At 38.6% G+C, this 11,112-nt stretch overlaps 1 protein-coding gene across 1 annotated transcript; it reads left to right on the top strand.

Moving 5' to 3' along the window:
* Positions 1 to 356: 356 nt before the first annotated feature.
* LOC127628766 (keratin, type I cytoskeletal 18) lies at positions 357 to 5,124 on the top strand. The gene is made up of 7 exons (XM_052105633.1): positions 357 to 871; positions 2,670 to 2,752; positions 2,875 to 3,031; positions 3,145 to 3,309; positions 3,458 to 3,583; positions 3,811 to 4,031; positions 4,659 to 5,124. Exons 1-7 carry the CDS (start codon positions 437 to 439, stop codon positions 4,771 to 4,773), a joined length of 1,302 nt encoding a protein of 433 aa, XP_051961593.1. The 5' UTR covers positions 357 to 436; the 3' UTR covers positions 4,774 to 5,124.
* The last annotated feature ends 5,988 nt before the right edge of the window (positions 5,125 to 11,112 follow it).

The following is an 11,112-nucleotide window of genomic DNA, read 5'->3' as shown; positions in this document are numbered from 1 at the left end:
AGTATATATATATAAATATTAACATTGACCAAGATTTTAAAAAGATTAAAAAATGCTTAATTTAAATTTCCTATGAATTTGTTTCTTTATTTTTTCTCTTTCTATTACACTTTAAACTGTCATAACATTGAACAATATTATACTGAAATAATATATATATATATATAGTATAACACATTTTTGTTAAAAAAAGACTCTCGGATTTCAGAAAGCAAAAGCAGAGCCACTAGTAATAATGTTCTGAAAGAAGTCCACACAACCACAGTCATGAAGGAATATGCTTGGTAGGAGGGGCTTGAGGGCGGGACTCCTGTTTGCTCATAAAAGCCTGTGAGTCTCTGTCCCTCCCTGCCCTGTGCTTACTTTTGGCGGTATTACTGCACTCTACCTCTCTCCAGGCCTTGATTAATTCATCTGCTCTCTCACTTCAGCAATCATGAGTCTAAGAACAAACTACAGCATGCGTTCCTCCACCTCTCAGGTGCCGGTGTCCCATGTGTCCATCAAGCGCACCACCACCAACAGCATGCCAAGCTACCGGGCTGCAAGTATCTATGGAGGTGCTGGAGGTCAGGGGACCCGTATCTCATCTGCCTCCTACTCAGGAGTCCATAGTGGATTGGGATTTCCCTCCATGTCCAGCTCCATCCAAGTGAGTGGCACTGGTGCCACGGGTGAGATCATGGGCAATGAGAAGATGGCAATGCAGAACCTGAATGACCGTCTAGCTTCCTACCTGGAGAAAGTCAGGTTCCTAGAACAGGCCAACAGCAAGCTAGAGCTGAAGATCAGAGAGGCTCTGGAGAAACAAGGCCCTAATGTACATGACTACAGCCGTTTCCAGCCCATCATTGACGAACTGCGTAAGAAGGTGAGTTTGAATGAAAAGGAGGAGGGTACTTGGAGAGGACTTTGTGTGGCAGAAAATATATTGCATCTATAAATAAGTTAATGTGACAGTCTAATTGTGCTGCTCTGCATTTATTCACATTCTCTGGGACATTTATAGACTTCCAGGCTTTTTTAAAGAAAAAAGACTTTTCTTTGTCATTTGTTAGTTTGATTAAATTTAGTTGTACGTTAGAGCTGAGTAGAGATTACAGATGGCCAGCACTGATAGGCAGAGAACCAAGAAAACCAAGGGTGAAACTATAAAGAGAGAGAAGATGGGGGAGGTGGTGTGCCATGGAATTTTCTTTGTATCTGTGGGACTACAGACATAATTCTTGCTTACAGACAGTGATCTGATGAATAAGTGTTTCCATCCTGTTTTAGTTCCTGCCCTGTTACACATATAGACATTTGTTTATTTGACTCTGGGATCCAAGACATTTTTGAGTCTGTGTGTGACATAACGGAAATGAGAGAGTCGAGGGAGTTTAGATCGAGTTCAGCCACTGCAAAATGCAACCAGATACATTTGACAGATGAGACGACACAAATTTTCCATTGTCTGCTTCATTTGTAACTTCTGCATATGTCAAGGAATATATGTAATTTGTGTATTTTTATATTTTGTCATTGACTGTTGGTTTATAAAGTAGATAGTGTCACTAGTAAAACACTGATAACAGAGTCTGTTTCACACCAACTGTATCTTGCAACTAATATTAAAAGCTAATAGGTTACTGATAACTAGACAGGGTTATCAGAATGGAGTTTTCTTTCATCAGGGGCTTTGTGGTAAGGTGACAGACAGAGTACATTAAAATCATTAAATTCCCATCTATCTGCATTCTTAAAGTTACATAAGTTAACAGGATTAGCCACAAGATTAGCTTGATGAAAGGGTAGATGACATCTGACACTACACTACAAAGAGAAAATAAAATACTAAGATAAAATACACTTTAACTTGTTAAATAGTAAATAAAATACATTTAAAAGTATTTCCCCTGACATAAGGACTATCGTAATGTAGTGTAGATCATAACCAATGCACTTTAGTAAATGAAAAATTACATTGAGCTCACTAATGTTGAACTATTACAGGCCTCCACCCTTATACCAGGATTTGCTGGCTTGTAAACATGAAAATCATTTACAACACAAAATATTAGGTAGCAGAAAACAGGAAATCCTTCTCAACTCCTGTCCTACACATGAGTTGATTGTCGTCAAGCAAACGCCATCAGGATTTTCCAACAGCTTTCTGTTAATGATTATCCCTGTATACTGCAAAATGGACTTTGCCTTCCAGTATCCCTTATCTAAGCAAATCAAGACACCAAGTTGAAGATGGCAACGCAGCTCCAGCAAAAAAGAAAAAAAGAAAATTATGAATGATATGATGCACTAAAACCTGCCAATTATAAAATCATTAAGTTCAATAATTAAATGATATAATCATTTAACAACTGAAAACTAGATGGGTAAAGTTTGTCAAAGTACATTTTGATGTTGGCTTGAAAAAGCTTTGAAAAAAGTATTTTAGATTGATGTTATACAGAAATTACAGTAAGACAAATAACCAGCTAGATTGTCAGAGATAGATCTGAAGGTCTGGAGTTATTATTGGTCATTTGGGTCTTGGTTAAGGGAATTTGGAAAAACCCTAAACCATGTCAGCAGAATACATTGGTCAATGGCAACTCTTTTCACAAGTGAGTCTTTGGTGTGACCCTGTTGACAGATTTAAAGAATTAATCAGCATTTCTTTTCGTCTTTAGATATTTGACACCACCGTAGACAATGCTCGCTTTGTGCTACAGATTGATAATGCCCGCCTGGCAGCTGATGATTTCAGAGTCAAGTGAGTAACAAGATTAAATTAGTAATTAAAAGTATAACAAATTAAATCCCATTTTGACTTTACGGAAACGTTCCTAGTTTTGGACAGCAGTAGTGACCCATTGGCCTTCCTTGTGTCTGCAGGTATGAATCTGAGCTGTCCATACGCCAGGGTGTGGAGGCTGACATTGCTGGCCTGAGAAAGGTTATCGATGACACAAACGTGAACCGCATGAACCTTGAAAGCGAGATTGAGGCCCTCAAGGAGGAGCTCATATTCCTGAAGAAGAACCACGACAACGTGAGTACACAAACACATCTGGACACTAGCACATCTGGAAATGTTTGTCTACGGCATAATCCATTCATTGGGAGCACCTACATGACACATTTTATGGTCTCTCCACCCAACAGGAGGTAATGGAGCTTCGTAACCTGATCTCCCATTCGGGAGTGCAGGTGGACGTTGATGCTCCCAAGGGACATGACCTCGCCCAGATCATGGAGGAGATGAGAACCAAGTATGAGAAAATGGCCCTTAAAAACCAGGAGGAGCTCAAGGCCTGGCACGAAACACAGGTATATTCAATAAGTGATTGTGTCCACACAATCAGTTGACAAAATCTTGAAAGTCTACAAAGTATGTTAAGTCTTTCCACTTGTTAAAGACTGTTGCATGTCAGTCCCTCTATTGTGCAGCTAACGTGCAATGTTGTGCTGTCTCTAGATCTCAGAGATTCAGGTCAAAGTCACACAGAGCACAGAAGCCCTCCAGGGTGCTCATACAGAAGTCAACGACCTTCGCAGACAAATCCAGACACTGGAAATTGAGCTGGAGTCACAGAGGAACCTGGTGAGTTGGTCTTCTGCTAGCCATTGTAGAAAAATCCCTCTAATTACCACTGGTATTTCTGATCCTTTTGTAAACCTACAGTTTATTGTGAAAGTAAAATGTACTGCATTCTCTCTCTCTCTCCCTCTCTCAAGTATTGTAGCTTAAGTTGGTCCCAGAACTTCTCAATTAAATTAGGTTGAACTTCCCCTTTACTACCTCTTGGGTTATCTCTATCCATTCTGCAGAAAGGATCACTGGAATCCACATTGCGGGACACAGAAATGCGCTACAACATGGAAATCGAGAATCTAAATGCTGTTCTCCTGCAACTGGAGGCTGAGCTCACTCAGTTACGAAACAACATCCAACAACAGACGCAGGAGTACGAGGCTCTGCTAAACATAAAGATAAGGTTGGAGGCAGAAATTGCCACCTACAGGAGGCTTCTGGATGGCGGAGACTTCAAGTAAGCCTTCATCTGAAACCTAAAGAGATTTTGCACAGCAGTTTACTTTTTGTACACACATGATTAATTCAATTCAACTCAGCTAGACTTATACCAGATACACACTTTATGCAAGTACTCCAATGTGAACATGAAGGGTTTGCCAATGCATTGCAAGCACACAGTCCGATTAAACATATTTAATGTGCATTTTGCATTACTTGGGCAGGCAGTAACACATGTCATTACTCAAGGGGTGAAAGAGTTACTGTCAAATGCCATTAATATACAATTGGTTCCATTAAACCAGAACCATTCATGTTGTATAAACATAGTAAGTTTCTTAGCAACATTATCTTCAAGCTCTGCTTTGAACGTTAGTTGAATCGACAGATAAACCCGAATGTACAAGTTTATGCTATTTTTTATACACCCCTTGTAACAATGCTAAGAATGCAACACGTACTTGCTTTGTATTATATATTGTAATCTGGCATATTTTGTGGTGCAAAAAACTTGTGAAATTGTGCTTGTGTAGTTAAAAGCATCTGCATTCAAGAACTTTCATGGTGTATGTTTCAGGCCTTACTGCCTAAATTTGCTGGAATATTGATTTGGTTTGTAGTAAGTATATTTTCTCTTACTTAGGCTCCAGGATGCTATTGAGGAGCAAAAGAAGGTGAAAGTCATGACGGTCACCCAGACATTGGTGGATGGGAAGGTGGTGTCTTCAAGCACAGAGACCAAGGAGAGGAAACTCTGAACACCACAATTCAGATCGCCCATAGCAACATAACACAGACACCTCATGGGCTAATGCTAGAATTAACCAAAGATTTAACAAATTAGATATTTAATCCAGAGTGTCTTTAATCCTAAGTGTCTCTTTGGGAATATGCAATAAGATTAACCTAGTACATTTCAAAATAATTTAAAACAACAAATCTAACATGTAATGACTACAGCCAAAAAGTTTTAAGGTCAAAGTTTACTGAAACTTTATTACATATTTTTGAAATTATAATGTTTTTGTCATCAGCATGTTTTCCCATTTTGTTACCATGTTGTGTTGTACCTTTCATGCATATCCATGTCAATAAAGCCAGTCACGTTTATCAAATCTTTGCTGTCTGTTTATGTCATTAATTTAATCCTACTAAACCTATAGATTAGAAAATATACATTTTAGTGAGGCAATTCAAAATGTATGCAAGCAAAAGCATACTTCTGAAAAGTTGGACTGTAATCTTTACATTGGCAAATGGGTCAAGCTGTTATTTCATAAGGTGAAAATGATGTAAAATAGACAGAGACCAATAGAAATGTGCATTTTGACTCTTATCTACAGTGTATTAGAATATACTCAATGACAAGCACTGAAGTGAAAGATTGGTACTTGAAAAAATACTTTCAATATTAGATTTGAATTAGATGGACAATTTTGTTCCTCTTTCATTGCTGGTCATGTGAACATTTGATAGTGAACACCTTTCTGCTCTCTACTGGAATATTCTAGTCTAACTGCTCAATTTGAACACACACATACACATTGGTGCAGCATTATGAGGACTCTCCATAGACGTAGTGATTTTTGCACTGTACAAACTATATATTCTATCCCCTAAACCTAACCCTCACAAAACACTTTCTGCATTTTTACATTTTCAATAAAACATCAACATCAACCACAATTATAGCATAATACCCTTGTAATTACCAGTTTGTAGCCTAAAAAAACGTCTTCGTAAACCACTTAAACCTGCCCACACACACACACACACACAAGTGCACACACACACACACACACCTTATATTTCACTTGATTTTAGATTCATTTGACCTTTGTGATTCTGTGAGGTTGAATGTTAATTTTACAGGTGGTGTTATATGGTTTCTCCATTGCATTACATTATATTAGCCCTAGCTTCCTGCATGGCATGGGTTTCATGACTCTTACTGGCATGAAAAGTAAAAAATAAATAAATCTGATTTTAAATAAGGGATTAACATTTTAATTGCCATTGGGTGGGGGTAGTTTAACTCGAGAGTTACCAGTTAAATCCCTGACTTTGAAATTGGACATTAAACTGTGTAACACCCATTATGCTCCACAGGAAGTGCAGGCACCTGGTAAACTGAATCACGTAGCCAAGTCGGAGGGTCCTGGCCAGTCATTGCGATGGGTTGGAAAGCATTAGCTATGCGTCCAAGCTACAGGTGAGGGGCACTAAGGGGATGATCGCGTCTGACGTACCTGGAGATGGGGCCTCACGGCAGGTAGGAGCAGGTGACACCACATTGAGGAGCGTTGCTTTGTCCCAAGGTGGCTGCACTGAGGGGAACTTCAAAGCACTTACCATGCTCTTCATATCCAGCATAGGGAAGGTTAGCGACTGAGGAGGAGGACCTCTCAGGTCATCCTTGAGACCGACCTGGCCGGTTCTTTTTTTTTTACAATTTGGGTACCGCAGCTATTCATGGTGCAGCGAAGAGTCTGTATAACAGCTCCAAGGCGGACGTCTCGCCTTCTGGGTCATCCATCTCAGGGGCGCTTAGGAGCCTTCTGGATCCTTGTGCCGGCCCGTGAGATGGAGGGTGCCAACTTCCTGTGGAGGGGCTCTATGCTGGGGCTGAGAGCTGGGCTCGGGCTGAGGCGGGGCCACCTGGGCTTTCACCATCGCAGGGGGGTGACCTCTGCGATCAGACAGGGTGTGGGATCTTGAGCCGCACCGGGGCGAGATGTGCTGGATGGCCTCCATCTGCTTCTTCACCACCGAGAACTGCTGGGCAAAGTTCTCAATGGCATTGTCGAAAAGTCCAATCTGGGAGATTGGCGCTTTGAGAAAGAGTGCTTTGTCAGCGTCCCTCATCTCGACTAGATTCAGCCACAAGTGGCACTCCTGGACCACCAAGTTGGACACCTGCTGTAAAGGGACTCCTGTCAGTAGAAAACAGAGGTCTATTTTGTAAGGGAATTGTAAAATTCCTTAAATGTGCAATCCTCTAAGTAGCAGGTTAGCAGCTACTGTACTTTGTTGACAAATGGCGGCTGTGGACTCCTCTCCTTTGTCTAATGCTTTGTGTGTCATAGGGGTTTGACCAATCACAGGTTACAGCACCTCCCACAGTCCCTATAGACCCCAAAATTACCTATCCTGTAGTAGGAGCTAAAAATGTCCCCAAAAGCATAAAGTCCCCTTAAGTATAGTTCCTCAGGTGCTAAAGTGACAAAAATCACCTAAAATGGGCTTTAGTACCACCAGTGGGAAAGGGCCTAATGTGGACATTCCTAGGGTACTGGAACTTTTTCCAGTATATGCTTTTTCTATTATTTGATAAATTACTGTTGCAATGATCATTAGAAAAAGCATATGAACATCTCTTTTATAAATTCAATTTTGAATATTTGAATGTTGGTTTTGCCATTACATCTGGTATTTTTGAATCCCATGTCTTTATGTTAATTAAATCTTTTTACAGCTTCCAGAAGGAAGAGCAGAAGAAGATAAATGTAACCACCATTACCCAGACACTGGTCGATGGGAAAGTAGTGTCCTCTCCACAAGCTCGGAAACTAAGGAAAACACAGTCTAAACAAACCAGCCCACAGCTTTTCATGGAAGATAACAGCACAAGACAAATACCTCATGAGCCGACACTGACAACCATTTATAAAGCAGCATTAAAACTTTTGAAATAATTTTTATACACTGAATAAATGCCAATATGCAATTCTAATTATGCTGAAAATAAAGTATTGTAGATGAGTGTTCCTAAGATTAGTCCTTCACATTTGATTTTACTACATGTGATAACAATTAAAATGGCAATAACTGTGCCATTGTTCTCTTGTATTCTGCTTCAATCATCCTATTGGGTTTCATTTTGAATCAATTGGTTTCCAGTCGTATTTTTAGTTTTTTTCATTCATGTTAATGGGAAGCCACAGCTCTCAAAATTCAAGCCATACACTGAACGTTTCTCTCCTCAGTAAACATTTTTCATGTCAAATGTTCAGTTCCATGTGATAACAAATTGGAACTTAAAAAACCCTTTAGGGTATTGTGAACATACCAGTACAGTAAAATATAACAATAATAAGTGGTGTCCCATTTAATTCTTTTTCAAATTTCCTAATCATGACACCTGAAAGAGTAAAATGACAATATAATTATTATGAAATTCACACTACCATTTTCCCAGAGAAATCAATCTACTGAATAAAATATTAGTAAGTCCTACCTTGTACGGACATGTCTGTCTTTGTCCTAAGAAATGTATGTGGTTGTTTACACAAGATGCATCTAAAAACCTTTTTCTTCAAGGTTCTAAAAGAAATGATTAATGTCCCTCATCTTATTGAGCCAACCATGGACAGGTAATCTTTCTTGGAAATCAGGAATCTCAAAGTGAATCTGGAATGCAAAATGAGTGAACTCTAAGAATGAACCTTGCATCCAAGGCAATGCTGGGTCAGATTTCCATGGTAAAGTTTTAAAATAAATTGGCAGACATTTTAGTAGTGTTCAGTGTTTAGGTCTAAATGTATGCCAGATGGAAGCCCACAACCCAAATTACGTCTTTCAGACTCTCCAGTTGGGTTGCCAACCATTCAAAGTTAAGCTGCAAAAGTTGTGTTAAGCGACCTTCAGGATTGTTATCAGGATTAATGTTTTTTTTTTTCTTGTATCTAACAGGTATCTTGCTGTTCAGTTACTAGGGTGTTTTGGATGGTTGCTAGGTGGTTGCTTTCTAGCTCAAATAAAAAAGCCCACCCTCAAGTCTCTATTCTTGTACCTTGAAATAGATCAGGTGAGCAATATATGATTTATTTTGCACATTTTATCGTCCGCCAGTGAAAATCATAAGTCTGATTATTAGAAAGGGAATCTTTTGAATGGTTTAGAAGGTGTTCAAAAATGCTCAGCCACTTCATCAGTTTGCCAACGATTTTATGTCTCAGACAGAATTTAATATTTGGATGTGAAAAATAGGCTGCAATATTGAGTCTACATTTCCGCAATTGTCAAACCTTTAGAGAAACACAGTACCTTTATGCCACTGAAATGTGCACAAGCATTCAGATTGACAGGATGAGCAAAAGCATACTATAAGCCTAGCTAATGAAGCTTAGCAAATTAATTTCCCCTTCTGTTACTCTCTCAACGTTGTGTCGAAGGAAGTGACACAAGGGGTCTTCTCGGACTCCGAATCGTACCTCTGAAGGTCTCTGGGGTAAGAGAGCAGGAGTGATTAGCTATTCGTAGTACAACCATTCGGCTCCGAAGAAAAATTCTGACTGGCATTCGATGCCCCGCTTCCCCTTATACCCATATGTCCGGGGCGGGGCATGCAAATTCTGTCTGCCAACTTGACATTGGTCTTTTCTCAGGTTCAGAGGTACGATTCGGTGTCTGAGAAGACCCCTTGTGTCACTTCCTTCAACACAACGTCTTGTTCCTTCCCTCGGGGAACGAAGGTTACCACAGAAACCAAAACATTTTTAATTCAGTAAATTCTGCTATTTGTAACGTTTATATTCTTCTACTTAATTGCAAGGTATTACTAATACCATATGATATTGCAGTCAGAAAGTCTGCATTTACAGAGTAACTCTGATCATAAAGCAAAGCTTAATTTTGTGTAAATACCCACTTTGCTTATTTAGCCTGTTAGTATCAGTTTCATACAAATCTAGGGAGGTGAACCCCATGAACTAACTTGAAAATGAAAAGATCCAGTTTAATGTAGCCTAGAATGTTCAACTGTGGGCCTGTAAAAGGGGGAGTTGGGGCTAACCATGAGACTCTTGTAACCACTCAAATCCTCTGTCGTCACAGTAGGTTGGAGGAGTCCACTCAGAGGAAAAGACTGTTGGAACCACTCAAATCCTCCATCGTCCACTCAGAGGAAAAGACTGTTGGTATGCAGATGACGATGGCAATTCAGGCATCTGTGGATGGAAAATTGGAGTTGGAGTGTAAAAACATCTGCTCTGGACAATATGAGCCAGATTACGTTTTTGGAATTCAAAAATACACACGTGTGTCTCCCAATACTGATTCATAGGAAGCTGACAAATGTATATGGAGATGAACTTTTTTTTTTTCCAGCATCAAGATCAAGAACATTTTTATATGTCTGTTCTGGAAAGTGTATGCTTTTAGAGGCTGTAACTGCTCAGCATTTGTTTTTACCACTTCTAATAAACTTTTTATTTTCACTTAATGTTCATTTCAATGGCCTTGTGTTGATGAATATGTGCAAAATGATTTTTTTTAAAGTAAAAAAAATGAAAAGACATAAAATATGTAAAATATTTTTGGGTTATGTAACAGTATGCACATTAATTATTATACACAAAATCTAACACAATCTAAAAGACAATATTAAATGAACTACCATGTTAAACGTTTTTTAACATTTCCTTATAATATAATATCAGTTGATTTTTTTATTTGATTTAGACAATTCATTCTCAATGAAATTGAGAAATATAGAGAATGTTAATAATTAATAATAAAAACAAATAATTGTTCAACATGAAATTACAGATATACTTATATTTCTAAAGATTTTTGAATGAAGAGTCAATGAAAACATGATTTCACTTCAAGTGCAATGTGCAAACAACCTTGAATGTTTAGAGAAAAATTCTGTTAAAATCTTTTAATCTAATTTAAAAAAAAATAGTTGCCTTTACTGTGTACTTACTTCTTTGTATAGAAATGTATCAAATAATTATTTGTACTTATACATGTGTATCTTTTCAGTGCCTTTTTGAATTAATAGATGTGTGGAAAAGACTTCAAGACCACATGCTTAAACAAGAATCAATACTTTTTTGCTGCCCACTCACTTTCTGTCCAGGTAGTAACTATTGCCACCACTGTATCTGAGCAAAACATCAATTGAGCAATACAGTATTTAATCAAAGCCAAAAGATTAGTGTGTTTGTGTCATTAACCATCTCTCTTGACACATGGTAAATGTATCTCTGTACACAGTCCCGTGACTCATGAGTGTTGTGTTTTTAGTCATGCTTTTTTATCTCTAATTGGACATCCTCTGTTTTTTACCCACAATTCTGGGAAGCTCCTGC

The sequence above is a fragment of the Xyrauchen texanus genome, chromosome 35, assembly GCF_025860055.1.
Source record: "Xyrauchen texanus isolate HMW12.3.18 chromosome 35, RBS_HiC_50CHRs, whole genome shotgun sequence".
Classification (NCBI taxonomy): Eukaryota; Metazoa; Chordata; class Actinopteri; order Cypriniformes; family Catostomidae; genus Xyrauchen; species Xyrauchen texanus.
This window is presented reverse-complemented; position numbering and strand designations above follow the sequence as displayed.